At 56.2% G+C, this 16,771-nt stretch overlaps 4 protein-coding genes across 4 annotated transcripts; 1 reads left to right on the top strand and 3 right to left on the bottom strand.

The window, feature by feature from the left end:
* Positions 1–130: 130 nt before the first annotated feature.
* On the bottom strand, positions 131–1,708 carry B0H64DRAFT_404809 (Fructosamine kinase-domain-containing protein). The gene is made up of 4 exons (XM_062804406.1): positions 1,360–1,708; positions 588–1,292; positions 349–532; positions 131–296 (listed from the first exon to the last, which is right to left on the bottom strand). Exons 1-4 carry the CDS (start codon positions 1,418–1,420, stop codon positions 221–223), a joined length of 1,026 nt encoding a protein of 341 aa, XP_062657053.1. The 5' UTR covers positions 1,421–1,708; the 3' UTR covers positions 131–220.
* Positions 1,709–3,699: 1,991 nt separating this feature from the next.
* On the top strand, positions 3,700–8,078 carry B0H64DRAFT_326605 (uncharacterized protein; the record flags this gene model as incomplete). Its single annotated transcript, XM_062800746.1, has 4 exons — positions 3,700–3,765; positions 3,818–3,941; positions 3,992–4,126; positions 4,174–8,078. The coding sequence occupies 4 exons, from the start codon at positions 3,700–3,702 to the stop codon at positions 8,076–8,078; spliced, it is 4,230 nt and encodes a 1,409-aa protein (XP_062657052.1).
* On the bottom strand, positions 8,067–14,678 carry B0H64DRAFT_404801 (uncharacterized protein). Its single transcript, XM_062804405.1, has 11 exons — positions 14,550–14,678; positions 14,384–14,468; positions 14,102–14,321; positions 13,974–14,027; positions 13,819–13,878; positions 13,531–13,755; positions 13,311–13,431; positions 9,263–13,248; positions 8,925–9,190; positions 8,805–8,874; positions 8,067–8,690 (listed from the first exon to the last, which is right to left on the bottom strand). Exons 1-11 carry the CDS (start codon positions 14,578–14,580, stop codon positions 8,355–8,357), a joined length of 5,454 nt encoding a protein of 1,817 aa, XP_062657051.1. The 5' UTR covers positions 14,581–14,678; the 3' UTR covers positions 8,067–8,354.
* Positions 14,679–16,405, bottom strand: B0H64DRAFT_404799 (uncharacterized protein). Its single transcript, XM_062804404.1, has one exon. It carries the CDS (start codon positions 16,071–16,073, stop codon positions 15,078–15,080), a length of 996 nt encoding a protein of 331 aa, XP_062657050.1. The 5' UTR covers positions 16,074–16,405; the 3' UTR covers positions 14,679–15,077.
* Between the last annotated feature and the right edge of the window lie 366 nt (positions 16,406–16,771).

Below are 16,771 nucleotides of genomic sequence, written 5' to 3'. Positions count from 1 at the left end.
CTGGATCGTGGCAAAAATAAGATTCAACGGGCCGTTGCATGAACCAGCATAGGGCTGCTGGCGAATTGTTGTAACACGACCTGTGACATGATAGGGGGAAATAACCATTTTGAAAATAGTTTGCCTTTAAATTAGATATACTCCATCCGGTCACCCTTGAACACCTCGTCGCTTTAGGCACTTGAAGCACGACTGAGCGCCAGCCACCAAGAAAACAAATCTACAGCCGGAACTGCACTGGGGCAGCCTGCTCCTCTTGTACCCGCTCCACCAAGAGGCGCATGTTGCTCACGAAACTGAGAGATGTTAGCAGCGATCTCGGCCGGTTTACAGTTGGAAGACTCCTACATCTCCCGCAGCTTTGGGTCGTGGGGGTACAGAATGGACAGCAAGATCTGGCCCCTGAGCATGTAAAGGGTGTTCCGGCTGTCAGCGTCTTCCTCGGGCTCCGAAATCGGAACGCGCCTCCAGTACTCTTTCAGGTACGGTTTGCCGAGCGGGTATCTCGGGTTGCGAAAAACGCCGAGGTCGACTGTGCAACATGTGGTCAGTTGGTTAACATAGAAGGGAAATCTCGGCAAGCGCACCTTCGTTATGAGCCCACATGGCACAGGCATCATAGACGCACGCCGTCTCGCCGTCGCTCTTGTACTTGACATTTCCCGGCCAGAGGTCGGCATGGATCAAGCACGGCTTTACCGAACGGCCGTCGCTCTCGAGTGGACGCAAGTATCGAGGCAATACCTTGTCGAAGAATAGCGGACGCAGCCGGTCAAGCTCCTCGTGTGGTTCCCCATCGTGGGCAGCATCTTCCTTATCGAGGAAGTCCTTCATCTGCCTCGTCCAAAACTCCTCCCAGCTCGCCGACCAGGTGTTGTCCTGCTCGAGGTCGCCGAAGCGCGTGTTGACGGGAAATCCGAAATTGCCTGTTGGCGACTTGCCCATGCTACGACTGTGAAGCGCGGCAATAGCGGCCATGTAGGAATCCTCACGGGGAATGTCGTCCTCGATCATGTCGATAAATTCGGCGAGGAAGAAATACTTTTCCTGCTGAGACTTGTAGGTACCCGTGGCGACTGGACGCGGAACATGCTCAGGAATGAACTCGTAGGCAGCAGACTCGGACCTCCAAGCCGATTCCACGCATCCTCGGCCACTCTCGCCCGATCCTTCCTTTTCAAAAAAGACCTGGGAGCTGCCATCCGGCATCTTCACCTCGATACGGTAGGTGTTGCAGTAGTCGCTCATCCCTGACGGCTTGACCGAAACCACCTCGCCGCCTTCTGGGAGGGCTTCGTTCGGACCAAGGTCAGCGGTTCGCACAACTACCTAGGTAGGGAGTTACCAGAGCAGACATACCGGCAAGGAGGTTCTCGTCAAGCTTCAGGTTCTCCTCTACATCTCTCGCGTCGGTGGCCATGGTGGATCAGAGTTCGGCGTCCTACCTGGTCCAGTTCGGTCTGGTGTAAAACCGAAGGAACAGATCAAGTAAGTTCTCAGGTGACCCCCAGGACATTTAAGCGGGGAGGAGGGGGGGCCAAGTGCTCCTTGTGCCCGTTGGGGTGGCACAGCAAAGCATGCCGCATGTTTCTGTGCCGTCTGCGTCTGAGCTGTTGGGTCTAAGACACTTGGGGGCTTTGGGGGCCTGGTTGGGACGATGGCCAATTGAAGAGGTTGTTTCGGGGAATCAGCCCGCCCTGGTCGCAGGCTGCTGCAAGCTGGACTCGGTGGTCACCTGCATCGACCTTGGCCGTTGGTTTCAAGTCGCCCAATCAACCGCAAGTCCGCAGCCATTATGCAATGTCGAAAAGCGTGATATTGGTCATGATTAATGAACGAACTTTGTGTGTCCTTGTCAATTCGAAGTTGAGGAGTTTTGGGTCGCGGCCTCACTATTCCGCCATTCTCGAGGAGCAGCTCCGGGGCATTCGTGCAGTGGTTTTGTTTCAGTTTTCTAAATTCTAATTACGCCCCGAGGCACGGAGGCAGGCACCACCACACGCGAGCGCTTTCCAATCTCGAAGTTTTCAAGCACACACGAAGAAATTTCCCCACCAAAACCTCGAAACCGAAACCCCCATCAATCCCGATTCTAGGTCCAAAGCTAACCGCCAAATATAAACAATTATTACCCCGATTGTTCTCTGCAATGATTGACTGGAAATCAGCGAATCAACTTACCATCTCATCTCGTTTCTCCACACTGTCGTACACAAACACCCGAGAGGAAATGGACCCGTATTATGGCACAGGTCAGCGGGCAGTCCGCCCCGCCCGGCACAGCTGCACTCGAGGCCCGGGTCACGACCAGGCCGCCGTTTCAAGACGCAATGGTGATGCATCTTAACTCATTGTGACCATGTCGCCGTACGCAGGGGCTGGTACAGACTCAGCAAACGAGGTGTCCACCCTCCAACCGCAACAGACGACATAGCCCCGAACCATGGCCAAGCGGACTTCAGACTTCCCGCACCGAGACGGCCTCAAACACCAAATCTCGCCATGTATCGACCACAAGATGCCACTTGCACCGGCTACCTCGGCCTTGCTCGTCAGCCCGCCACCATGTAGAGCCTTGACTCCCCACATCCCGTTTCCATCTGTTCTCCTTTTTCGCCGACTTCATCTTTCTGAAAGTCATACCTCAACTGACATTGCTGTCCCGAAAATCCCAAACACATCTGCTTCGTCCCGGGAAACACAGTTCGCTGGTTGGTAAAGACCTACCTACCTACCTATCCCATGATTGTCCTCTCTTAGTACCGCGACAGCCCCACCTTTTGATTGCCCAGCACTAGACGAGTAGCACCAGGGGGTAACATGTCGATTCGAGTGGGCAAATCTCTCTTACCTTGAGTGTAGACTTCATCTAACATGAAAATGCAGTCGTCGGCGACATGGGACCCATCAGACAGGGCCAGACTGGGAGCCCCTACCCTCATGGTACCGGCGGATCAGGACCGTCAACCATCCCCGAGCAGTCTCCGCGGCAGATTGCAGAGCCTCAGGCGAGCAACATCGCCAGCTCGTTCCAAGGCGTCCCAGTCCCCGGAAGGTGTGAAAGGGGCGCTAGGGCTAACGCTTTTACATGAGCCTTCAGAGCCACGCGTGGATTTCATTTTTGTATGTCCCTCACTGGCACCTCTTCAGGGCACAACTGACCATTCCCTCCTAGGTCCATGGCTTAAACGGAGGCTCGAGGAGGTCGTGGAGTGCCTCATCGGACCCATCCACCTTTTGGCCGAAAGAATGGCTGCCGTCCGAGGCCGGCTTCCGGCACGTTCGCATCCACAGCTTCGGTTACGATTCAGATTGGACAAAATCGCAACAAAGCACCTTGACGATGCACGATTACGGTCAGGCTTTGCTGGCAGATTTGTATAACTCACCGAACCTGAAGAAAAATGGGAATGTGAGTAGCCGCCAGATGCGCCATCCCCTAACGAATGGTTATGCTAACGTTGTTCTAGACTCCTATCGTGCTTGTTGCCCACAGCATGGGTGGGTTGGTGGTCAAAAAGGTATGTGCATGATACCTGCGTAACCACCTAGAGATCGTCTAACCTGTGACAGGCGTACCTCCTTGCGAGAAGAGACCCGATTTACGCGGATATTGCAAGCAGAATTCACAGCCTATACTTCCTTGGGACTCCACATCGGGGTGCCGACTCAAGCGCCTTCGTGACCACCTTAATCTCCATGTCCATAGGCTCTGGGTCAAAGGCTTTTGTCAAAGAGCTAATACCAGGATCAGGAACTCTCCAGGTACGTATGCCCCCCATTTCACCAAGTCCCGCGTCAACCGCTGACGGACCAGGCCATCAATGATGAATTCCGACACGTTTGCAACGACGTTGGGCTCTGGTCCTTCTTTGAGGGGATCCCAACTTCTACCGGTCCGGCAAACACTATGATTGTTGAGAAGGATTCAGCTATTATGGGTAAGCCTTACGACTTTATAAAGCTGTCGACTATGCTAACCGCTGGCCAGGACTTCCCGGCGAACATACCCAATACTTGCAAGCGAATCACCGCCGCCTTGTCAAATTCGATTCTGTCGATGATCCGAATTACAACATTCTACTTCGCTGCTTCAACACGACGATTGAGGAAATAGAAAAGAGCTGTAAGTCCAAAAGTTACAGCAGTCCAGGTCACGTCTAACAGCTGTAGACACCGCAGATAAATTCGAAAGCCACCGAGCCCAGATGAAGCAAATCGCCCAAGCCTTCGATGTAGCAGAACGCCCGGACGGCGACTTCATTAGAATGCTTGATAAGCTACACCTGGGATCCTGCGAGTGGCTAACCTCCCATGGTGCCTTTCACGACTGGCTTGAGTGCGACCTCATGGACACCAACGCTTCAATCAAAGCCATCACTTCCGGCCCGCCAAAGAAAACACCCCGGTTCCTGTGGCTCAACGGCCCCCCCGGTTCCGGTAAGTCGGTGGCTTCCGGGCACGTTATTAGGTATCTCGAGTCCTTCAACCTTGATTGCGCCTACTTTTTCTTCAAAAACAATGAGAAACCTAGCCTCACGCAGTTTCTCTTATCCATGGCGCTACAGATGGCAGAGTCCAACTTTCAGGTTCGGCACACCTTCCTGGCCATGATGGAAGAGGGCGAGACCATCGACAGCCACAGCGACCATATAATGGTTTGGAACAACATCTTCTTGGGGCGTATCTTCAAGATGGCCCTCTCGCAGCCACAGTACTGGGTCATCGACGCCCTGGATGAGTGCCAAGCGCGGCTTTTGACCACGCTTATGTCGATGTTTTCGAGGATCGAACCGAATGTCCCACTGAGAATTTTCATTACTAGCCGCCCCAACGGCCATGTCGAGCGTTTACTAAACCAGGAGAGGATCATGAGAGTAGAAATGCACACCGGCCAGGCCGAGTCGCTCCGAGACATTGACGCGTTTGTCAGATCGCGGCTGTCGCCTACCATTATCCAGGACTTTAACGAGGAGGAGGGCGATCTGGTGGCGGAGATTATCGAAAAGTCGAACGGCATCTTCCTCTGGGCCTCCCTGATCATGACGCGCCTAGATGAAGCCCACAGCATCGAAGCCATGCGCAAGACCCTTGACCAGGTTCCCACCGAGATGAGCGGCATGTACAGCGGCATTCTGCAAACTATTGTCGAATCGCCCAACGCCGACCTTGCCCACTGCGTCCTAAAATGGGTCGTATGTGCACGGAAGCCCCTGACGACTGAAGAGTTGAGGGAGGTGGTGCGCCTGGATATCAACCAAACCTTGCGCACTGCCGATAGATTCTCTCAGATTTGCGGCAATCTCATCACGGTTGACAACGGCTTCGTGCAGGTCATGCACCAAACTGTCAAAGAGTTCCTGACCGGCGAGCAATCCGACTATTACATCCCCCGCTCATGGTCCCACGCGCGCATCGCTGAGCTCTGTCTACAACATCTTAACGGACGCAACTTCAATCCTCCTCGCACCCGCCGCGGCCCAGCCGCCTCCTCAAAAGCTGACCCCAACAGCAGCGCAGCCGTGTTCGACGACTACGCCGCCACGAACTTCTCCTACCACTTAGCCCATTGCTCCCCCTCCGAGTCCACCCTCCAACTCCTCCCTCTCCTCGGTACTTTCGTTTCGTCCAACGTTCTCACCTGGATCGAGCGTGCAGCCAAAACAGGCCGCCTCTCCCTGCTGACCCGTACCATCCAGAACCTCAAAGCGTACCTCTCCCGCCAAGTGACAACCTCATCCCCCTTAGACTCTGATTACCAGCTCACATCCCGCTTCGTCGACGACCTCGTCCGGCTATCGGCCATCTACGGCCCGAACCTGGTCAACACCCCCTCCACCATCTACTCGCTCATCCCTCTCCTCTGCCCAAAGTCCAGCATCATCCACTGGAAGTTCGCGCGGCAATTCAAGCAGAAGGTACTCTGCACCTTCAACAACGACTGGGACGAGCGCCTGTCGTCCTTCACCTTCTCGTCGCGCGTCATGTCCATCGCCTGCGCCGACCAGTTCTTCGCCATCGGCCTCGCCGACGGCGCCATCAAGGTGTACCGGCAGAGCACCTTTGAGCTGCTCAACACCATCCACCACGGCGAGCCCGTGCGCCGGCTCGCTAACGGTAACATCACCGGGGTGCTGGTCTCGGGCGGGCTCAAGTCGCTCAAGGTCTGGGGCCCCAGGCAGGCGCTGCTGTGGGAGACGGTCGTGCCGGAGCAGCCGCTCTCGTTCCGGTTTAGCCCCGATGATGCGAAGCTGTACGTGCCGTTGAGGAATGGGGAGGTGTATGTGTTCCGGGCGAAGAATGGGGCGCGGATGGACGCGCTGGAGATTGTGGAGGAGGAGACGTCTGATTCGGACTCGGATGGCGGGCTGGAGCGCCAGCAGCAGCAGAAGAGGACTGTGCCGGTGCTGGTCAGGATCAGTCCGATGCTGGGGATTGCCGCCATTGCGTATCGCAGCTCGCATCTGAGGTTGTCGTATTATGAGAGTGATGAGAGGGTTGAGCCGTTCGAGAAAGAGGGGTATGAGGATGGTGGCCTGCCGCCGCAGGTGCTCGATGTTGCGTTCAATGAGAACGCGGAGCAGAATCTGATGGCCGTGGCGTACCAGGATGGAGATCTGGTAACGCTCGATCCGTGGACGCTGCAGCAGAAGCATGCGTATCACCTGAACGCGCACACGCTGGCGGCGTCTCCAGACGGGCATACCCTGGCCGCGGGAGACAGCGAGTGTGTCATCTCGCTGTTTGCCTTTGACGGGCTGCGGCTGTTGTGTCGGATCCAGTCGCTCGAGGAGCGCATCATGGGCATCGTGTTTGCCTCAAACAGTCTGCGTTTCTTTGACCTCAGGGGTAATACCTGCAACGTCTGGGAGCCGGCGGTGCTCATCAAGAAGAACTTGGCGGACGACAGCTCGAGTGAGGAGGCTGACGACTACCTGATGCCCGCGTCGAACTTGGTATGCACGCGAAGCTTTGAGGGTAACAAGGCCATCACGATCATGACGCAGGCGGGTGACTCTAATTTCGTGTTTTGCGGGCGCGAGGAGGGCTCCATCACGGTGCACGACATCAGCTCGGGCAAGGTGTTGACCGAGTTCCAGTTCCATGCCCGCATGGTGGACATTCGTCATCTCGAGTGGAACGCAAAGGGCAAGGTGCTCTTCAGCGTGGATGCTTCGCGGCGGTGCATCGCTACGCGGTTGACGCTGCCATCGTCCACGACTGCCACGACAGCCGTGCAAAAGCAGCAGCAGCAACTCCAGCTCCGGAAATTCGAGCACATTCTCGACTTCCGCGCCTCAGACGCGGTCCTACAGGCATTCATCAATCCCGACGCGTCCGCCTTCCTCATCTCCACCCAATCCGGTGAGGAAGTCCACGTCCCCGGCGAGACAAACTGCACCATACAATCAACCCACTCTCAAAACACAGCGCGCTGGCTGCCGCACCCGACCGACCCGACCCGCCTCCTCCTCTTCGAGCACGAAAGCGAAGTCCTCCACGTCTTCCGCTGGGAGGACCTCGCCCGCGAAACACCAGAGCAGGGCATCACAATCGACCTGCCCCCCGAACTCGCCTCAACACCCGTCAGTTTAACGGACGAATGGCACTCACGCCCAGGCATGGCGACCCTCGTCCAAACCACCACAATCCCCAACTCCTCCCAAACCGGGTTCCTCACCCTCGACCTATCCAACCTCGACCCCGCCACCACCACCAAGCTACAAGTCACCTGCACTTCGCGCCAGCTGCTGGCCGACATCAAATCCGTCCTGGGCATCTGCCGGTCCAACCTGTTCTTCATGAGCGGGCGCGGGTGGGTGTGCTCGATAAGTCTCAAGAACCTGGCCGCGAGCAAGTCGTACGCACGGCACTTTTTTATCCCATCGGTGTGGCAGACCGGCGGGGAGCCCATCGCGCGGGTGGTGTCCAAGACGACGGTGGCGATGGCGTATCGGGATGAGGTGGCGGTGCTGCAGGGGTTTTTGGAGTTTGAACATAAGACTGTGTTTGGGGAGGCGGATGGGGAAGGGGGAGAGGGGGAGAAGGCGGTGGTGCCTGTTATTAGGACTTCGTAGGGCAGTTGGGGAAGGGAAGTAGGGGGATGGGTGGTGAATGGGTCGAGGTTTCTTCTTTTTTCTATATTTTTCGTTATTCCTCTAAAGCCGGGCGGCATCGGTGTTTTTGAAATTGACAAAATGGGGATGGTGATAACGGTTAGGTTAGCCCTTTTTCTTTCGGGATGTGATAGATGGCATGTTATTTCAGGATTTCCGAGCCACGTTGATCATGGCCACGGCATCACATCATACTTTGATGAAGCGAGTAGAGGTAACTTTATTCAGTTTCAACCTTCAGCCATCCCGCGCGCTGTCGGTCCCGTCGGCACTACTCCCTGCTCCTTCGCTCTCCTCCTCCTCCTCCTCTTCTTCTTCCTCTTCCTCTTCTTCCTCTTCGGCCTCGTCGCCGTCCAAGAGAGCTTCAGGAACATCGCCGTCACCAGCCAACTCTACCGGTTTGCCCTTGTCATTTGCCTCAGGCTGGTCTCCTACTGTCTCCTCCTTTCCCCTAAGTTCAAATTCATGTTCCGCGCCGTTTGGGTGAACTTTGTGCCGCGACAGATAGCAACTAAAGCAGAAGGCCGCGGAGCACATGTTATCCAGACATCCGTAATATGAACCGTGAAGACTCTGCTTAGCGGTTAGCTCAGTTCAGCCTTTAATTACTTGAGTAAAAGGCTCTCCCGCTCATCGAGCTCGTTCTGCGCAAACATGGCTACATTCCTGCATAAGGGAAACCCTTACCAATAAACAATGATCGCAGAAGCCGGGGCTATCCGGGAGACCTCGCTTGCCGCGGCGAGACTCCCAGTCCCTGTCCAAGATTGTCAGCTCTGCACTATTTGTTTGCATGCGGGCCCATACCACTCGCGCTCTTCGTCGCTCATGTTCGCCCGGTCTTCATCTGTGGGAATCAAGAGCTCAGCGACGTCCTCGTCCAGGCTGTGGTATGCTGCGAGCGCCAGAGGCGTCCAGCTTCGGTCCACGCCCTGACCGCGCACCACACGTTGCCCCCCGTTATCAAGGAGTTCCTTGATAATGGCCTTCCTGTCGCCCTTTTCAACCCCCCATAATTCCGAAACCCGCAACGCCCAGAGCAGCGGTGTCCACCCATGGGCGTCTTTTTGATTCTGTATGTTCCATTCATGTCAGCCATCTGTAACGCCTCCAGGGAGGGAGGGATGGGACTGGGGACGACCTACCACAAAGTTGGGCCGTTCGCTCAGCACAAACCGGACGAGATCCAATCGCCCGCTAAGCACGGCCATGTGCAACGCATTGCGGTTCAAGATATCGACCGCATCCAGGTTAGCCCCTTTATCGAGAAGCAGTTCGACATGCTCCCGCGTGCGGTAGAGGGCAAAGTGGAGCGGGGTGCGATCGACGTGATCTCTAACGTCAACGACGGCGCCGTGGCGAAGGAGCAGGCGCATTGTGTCGGGCGTCGACGTGAGGCAGGCCAGGTGCAACGCACCACCCCAGAAGGGGCTGGCCAGGTTGACATTTGCCTTAGTTTCCTCGACAAGGAACCTGACGATAGCCTGCTTGTCATCCGTCTCCTCCGTCCGCTGCAGGGCCGCCTGTAGAGATGTGCCCGAGACCCGGCGTTCACTCTGGTCGACCTCGGCGGGATCCGCCCTGGCGTACAGCAGCTTGACAATATCCAGCGTGCCCCAGCGGCACGCCACTTGAAGAGGACTGCCGTAGAAGCCGCCGCCCTTGGTGACAAGGGCGCCGCACTCCTCGACGAGGTACCGCACAGCTTCCCAGTTGGAACGCTGTATAGCTCCGGTGAGCGGCGTTTCCCGACTCTTGTCGGTTGCTTCTATATCGCCGCCGCATGTAACTAGCATCTCGATAATGTCAACGCTCGTATTCTGCGATATGTAGTGGAGCGCCGCGCGGCCGTTCCGGTCTTCCTTATTCGGGTCCATTCGGTACGGGTAATTTAGCAGCCGCTCGAGCAACTTCGGATTGGGCCACCAGACCTGACTATACAAGACCATATTCCTATCCCGTAGATAGGAAGGGTCCGGGCAATACGGTATCAGCTTCTCCACCATCTGGGGCTCATGTCTTATGAACGCCTCCTCTAGGCTAGCCTCGAGGGTTTGGCGGCTAGGATTCCCCTTCAACAACTCGTCGACGACTTTGCTGTTTTGCCACCGTACGGCAAAGGCGAGGGCTGGCAATGACGAGTTGTCCTCGGTGAGCTTGTTAACGTCAGCGTGCTTCGCAACCAGCATGCGCGTGATGTCAGCATTGTCGTAGCACGCGTGGAGGGGATACCAATCGTTGTCCCCCTTGGCGTTGACGTCTACCTGGGCCGCGATAAGAGTCTCGACCACCTTGACCGAGCCAGAATAGGCTGCTGCGAATAGCGGTGTCCGGAGATCAGGACCTCTGCTCGCAATATCGGCTCCTTTCTCGACGAGGTAACGGATGCAAGAAACCCCCTTGTCACTCCGACCTAGCGCCGCCCAGAACGCCTTGGTCGCGGCAGATGTCAAAGCCTCGGTCGTTGCCCATGGCGATTTCGCCCCGTTCTCGAAGACCAACTTGACAACTCTGAGCACCCTACCTTTACCGGCCTCTTCCATCCATTCCGCAAAAACAGACGCGAATTCATCTTCACGGAGTCTATCCTTGGCCGCCCGAGTGAGGAGGTCCACGAGGTCATAGGAGTGTTTCCATTTCCAATTCCCGATCGCATCTTTGACGGCCTCGCCGTACTCTTGACAGCCGATAATATGTCGTGGTAAGTAATCCACCATGTCGGCGGTGCCATCGCCCTCGGTTGGTCCGGGAGCCGTGTCGTCCACGGAGCCGTCAGATGCCAACGTTAGCTTGCGCTTGATATCAGCGAGCGCGCTCTGGATAGGCTTTCGCCGGCCATACCGGCCGGACTCCTTGATGACCCAACGGTACAACGCGATGGCTTCGGAATCCCGTAGCTGCTGTGGGATCGTGGATGCTACCAGGGAGCTGAGAATATCCAGTCGTCTCAGCTTCACAGCCAGTTTAATCGGCATCGGGCTCGCTTCATCCTGTCTAAGTTCTGCAAGAACACTAGGCTCCCCTTCACGGATCAATAGATCCACCACACCGACGAAGCCTCGCTGGCAGGCATAGCTCAATGCAGACAACCCATTCGACGTGTCGACAGCTGTCCCTCTAGAACGCCCGAGAATACCGAGCAAGTCTTTGATGGCTGCCGTACGGCCGAGAGATGCGGCTCGGGCAAGCAGATTGCCCATGTCTCTGATCTTCTCGGGGTATTGACGTGCCATGCCGAAGATCTCAGTAAACGTATCCGCATCGTCGCTTTCCAGCGCAGCCAGGATCAGCTGGTCGAGCGTCTCGCCCTCCGGCGGGAGGCTTTCCATGAGTTTCATGTCCTTGGCCATCTGGATGTTGCCTTGTCCAGCAGCTGCCACCAAAGCGGCAAAGCAGGCAGCCTCGAGCCCAGGTGTCCCAAGCTTCTGGTGTTTTGCCATCGTGCAGGCCAACAGGTTCTGGGCTCCATGCTCTGCAAAGATGGCGAGACTCGATAGAGCGTCCGCCGCTAGCGTTGTGTCCGACTGTTGGCTTGCCGGGGGTGGTGACAATGCCTGGTACAGGACGGTCCACTGCCGAAACGCGTTCTCGTCAGCCATGAAGCGCTTGCAGGCCTCTGTTTCAAACACTGGTTCCTCGGCGGCAAGCATGGCATGCCGGAGCCAGTATTTTACCGCATAGGACAAGAGGTTGTCCCGGCCCTCGAATGGCGTGTGCCAGCTTCCCAGTTCTGAAGTGCGATGTTCCCTCAGGCGATGTGTTGAGGTGCACGTCAGGTAGTTCAAGCAGGACTCGGCAAGGCGTTTGTGTATCACGGGCTCTGACGGTAGCTGAAACCAGCCTCCAAGCACACCGTACCGCGACGTCTTAAGGTACTTTCGAAGGCCGGGATGCGCGAGCCGGACCTCTTGATGCTGTACCAACAGTACCCCATGGCCGTCTCTCTCCACAATTTCCTTCTCAACCATACCCTCGGGCTGCTCCAGGTCATCCAGATCCGAGAACTCTGAGAGGGTGAGCGGCCGAAATGTGAACAAGATGTATCCCAGGGCGCGGGTCAACCAGGGTCTGGTCGGGGAAGGCACTGAGGCGAGAATGGATTGGAATATCCTCTCTGGCGTCGCCCGTACGAGCTCACTCAGGGAGGCGCTCAACTCGCCCTCTTCTGGGGGTTGCAAATGTCCGATCCTCAACCAGTTGGTGACCAACTGCCATAATTTCGCGTCATCTGCGCAAGATTGCCCCATCAGGACCAGCGTGTCGATGCAGCTGTGCAGCTGGGGCTTGCCCTGGACCAAGGTGAGGACATCTGTGAAGACGGGCGTGGGTGAAATGCGCCCGTACTGCTTTTCCTCGGGCCTGCTGTCTTGCTCGTTGTTCATTCCCCCTTCCCCCTTAGCAGCACTGTGCTTCTCGCTTGAGGGCACCGCCCCGAACGATGAGGCCCACGCGGGTCGAGATATCCTGACGGGTCCCGACTGGGGAGTGAGGGATTCAGGATCTGCACTGGTGATCACCACCTTGAGGTTGAGATCGCAGTCCGTTATGCTCTCTAGAAGTGCGCGAAATAGCCAGCTGCCGTTCCGAATCGTGTCATCCAAATTTCCCAGCACAATCACATATGAACCTTTGCTCCCCACTGCTTTTCTCATGGCTAGAAACTCGGTTAGAATGTCAATAAAGGCCGCATATAGATCTCCAATGCGTAAACTACGGCATATATCGAGGCACTTCAAACCGTCATCCAGGGCGGTCGTCGCCGCGGGAGTGCGACACCGATAGCCAAACTCGATCAGACACGTGAAGAGCATCGCCTCCGCGGAATCATACCGGCAATCGGTTGGGTCGAATATGAAAGCCATGCCTATCCCGGCCAGGTCGTTGAGCGGGTCTCCCCAAGTTTCCACGACCAAACTGTACAGGCGCGCTGCTGTCTCGGCCGGGGTCTCGCCGGGGCTGTGGACGAGCCAAAGGTCGGCCTCATCGTCCGTCATCCACCGTTGAACATCCGCACGAGCAAGGGCCCACTGCGGGTCATCTTTGGTCATGGACGGGTCCAACATGGTCCCTAGAGGGTACCGCGGGGGCGTCCATCCGAGTAATCTGCGCCGGTGCGTGGAAAGATGCCAGGCTACCAGGTTTAACAGAGCATCGTCAGCGACCGAGGTATCGGGCGTACAGGAAAGAACGTACCCCTGGATACGGAATCAGGTACAGGGAAATCTATGAGCAAATCACGGTGGCCTGTTTCGCGAGCCGCGACCCTCTCCATATGTAGCGGCAGGTTCGTGGATGTAACGAGCGGATGGAAGACCTAAGCAGGTAGCAAGTCAAGGATATGATTATTAGCGAGGTCGACTTGGATCAAGACAGAGACAAACGTTTGGTCGATGCGGGTAATACTTAAACCTACCCTTTCTCTGCGGTCCGGATGCGACGAGACGACGCTGATCATAAAGACTATTGCTGGCAGCCTTGTTTCCGCAAATCCGTCGTTCGTTTCAAGAACCCATTCCGCCAGAGGTCCGGCCAACCGCCATGCATCAGAGAAGATTGTCCCATCATGAGACATCAGAATCTCAGCACATCCGGCCTGGATCTCCAACTTGGGACCGCTATGAGGACAGCCGAGGAGCATCTTGCTAGTTTGTAAGCACTTGTTTCAGTCTACATGATGGAGAGAATACCGGCTTGAACTGACCAGTGTGTGGATCGACATGTAAATATCTTCGTACTTTTTCTGCTGTGACAAGATGGCGGCCTACCACTGCTAGTCAGCCGCGGTGCTGTCCGATGGCCCTCATCTTCGGGGCCAGGCAAGATAAGTAGGTAGTAGGTACCTAGGAGATCACCTACCCTTTTGATCAGGGAGCCCCCAATGTCATGGCCGATAAACGAAATGGCGATACGCTGAAAGGCAGCCACAGAATTAGCATCCCGTGGGCTTATTCAGGACCAAAGCCACTACCACCAAGGTACCTTACCTTCGAGTCTTCCGTTCTTAGCTCTAGCAGGGAGTCGAGAAACTTCGTGGCCTCGTAGCTTGCGCCGCTGCGCGTGAGGACCCCACCGTTGAAGGCAAAGACATCATAACGGTAGAGTGAGAGCCGGGAATTGACGGGAAAAGAGGATAGCCGGTTTTGCCATCCAACGTCGGTCCAGCTGCGATCCTGACTACCGTAGAGTCCGTGGACGACAACAATGCTGGTTGATAGGCAGTGAGCCTCGATTCAAGCATCAGGTGCCATCTTTTGTCAGGGGCTTACTCGAGGAGAGCAGCAGGATCCCCATCCGTGCTCAGGGGGTTCAACGTCTCGAGGCCAAAAGAAGCCATATTCGCGTGGAAGAGCGCTGCTCGGGGAATGCACAGTGAGAAATGTTGTAAACGACAAGGGACCGGACGGCCTGGGTGACCTTAGGAGAGGTGTTTACATGCACAGTACTTCCGCAATCGCGGGAACATACACCTCGGTCGGCGTATCGAATTCTCTCATTGTCCTACCCGCATCGCGAAGCAGCCTGGGGGTGAACAAGAGTGTAAAGGTAGGGAGGTACCCAACTCGCCTTGAACGGCTCGGTAAAGTGGACCTTCCAAGCCTGCCCTTAAAAGCGGTCATTGACCCTCCCTGCATGTATGTACATCTAAGTACCTATCTCCGTAGAGGCAGATGGTCTGAGAGGATGAGGCCCGTCTCATGCATGTCGCGCCGCGGCCCGGCGCTTCAACACTAGCTAGCCACAAATGGTACGAGTGCATGCTGGGCAGCAGCACGTCCTCGTGGCACACCAATGGAAGTTGAGGTCTGAGACAAGGCTCTGAGAAAGGGCCTCGGCAGGGGGCAGGTCATGGTGACACAGAACGAGAGACAAGGCTTTCGATTCGCTCAGACCCCATTGCTCCAATATAAAATAGGCACCCCATGCAGCCAACTGAACCAACACTGCCTACCTCTGGACCGGTCATTTCTTCTTCTCCGCATCCTGCCACACGGTGCGGAAGGTGATGTCGGTAAACTCGCGGCCGTCAAAGTCCAGCTTGCCGAGGTTGTTGACCATTTTCCTCTTCTTCTCGGCGTCAATGGTCTCCTTAACGTAGTGGTGCAGCTTATTCGTAGGCTTCTTATCCACCTTGTATAGTACCGGGTCGTCCTTGGGCCGCGATTTGAACCAGGTCTGCGCCTGGGTGAGATTATCCGGTGTGACCTCCATCGAGAAGTGCGCCTGGAAGTCGACCGCCGGCTTACGCTTGACAAGGATGCTGGCCCGTAGACTGATAGGAGCCCCCGACCTGTCCTCGGTGTTCTCCATCAGCGTCCACGTTGCAGCGTTCGGCTTCCACTGGTTGGCGCCAAGGGTCCTGATGGCACCCCTGACCGTCCCTGCGTGCGAGACCTCCCTTTCGACCACCCGCTCCCGCTTTAGCTCCCCACCCAACTCGGCTCCAAAGACCTTACCTCCAGCCTTGCCGCTGGCCCCTGAGGTAATAATCTCTTTCTGGGAAGTGGGGTAGATCCAATAGAATCCGTCCGCCGATATGCGGTCGACCACGGGGGCATCGTCCCGCCCGTCCATGGCCGAGAACTCGAGCGTTGTCTGCACTTTTTTGATGCGCCTACCCAGGTCCACCGGGTCAAAGCGGAAGTGCAGGACGATAAGGCTGCAGTGCTCCGGCTCCTCCTCCTCCCCGTCGTCATCGTCGCTGTCCTCCTCCCCGTTCTCTTGTGCGAAAGACTTGACTCTCTCCTCGTAGAGGCCATGGACAATGTCCTTGCAGACGCAACTGACAGCCACTCGTTTATTGTCGCGCTCGGTGAGCGTGCCACGCTGCCAGGGGTCTCCGGGGTTGTTCTGAGTGCGGAGATTGGACGTCTTGCTGACCACCTCGACGACAGGAATGCTGAAGGCTGGAAGATCTTCCATGCCTTGCGACCTGGATTCATTCAGCTGTTCTGCCATAGTTATGTTGCTCGTTTCCGACCTCGCGGTTGCCTCAGTGGGTGGTGTTAAGTTTGCTATGAACGATGATTGTAGGATCGTGAGGTATGTCCACCGAGGTTGAGACCAGCGAAGGATCCTGCACGGAGAGTCAAGCTTGCGCGGGGCATCCGATGCTCATTAAGTACCATGTATGGACGCTTTCAATAAAAGCACGACCCTATGAACCCAAGGATATCGAAGGCGGCTTCAATATGGATGGACCGCGGCAACGCTACCCTCCTTCGGTGGCCGGGATGGATTAACCAACGAAGGAGGTCCATGTGCATTGGTCTTGGTACCTCGGAAATACCTAAGGATCCCATTATTGGTCACAATAATTATGCAAGAAGGGGTCGAGGTCTCCCACCCCCCCTCGAGGCTGCGTGATCTGCGGCCTTGAGTCGGTGCAACCCACCAAGCCGACCCCCCCTTTTCCACCTCCCTCCCCCTTCGGCCCTTCACGCATCCATAGGCAACGCATGTAGTGCAATCCAGGCCTCTATTGTCACACTCTCTTTCACCACCCGATCCCAAAGTCCCATGCCCGGCTCGCCTTTTGTCTGTTCGCAGCACTTTTACAGCATCTGATTTTCCATCTTCGCTCTTGCCTACGAGTGCCCTGATGCCGTCAATTTCAGGTGCCGGTGCACAGTCGGTTCTAGCGACCACTGAAGCTG

Source organism: Chaetomium fimeti (assembly GCF_033439085.1).
Source record: "Chaetomium fimeti strain CBS 168.71 chromosome Unknown B0H64scaffold_6, whole genome shotgun sequence".
Classification (NCBI taxonomy): domain Eukaryota; kingdom Fungi; phylum Ascomycota; class Sordariomycetes; order Sordariales; family Chaetomiaceae; genus Chaetomium; species Chaetomium fimeti.
Note: the sequence above shows the minus strand (reverse complement) of the source record. Positions and strands in the feature narration are given on the sequence as shown.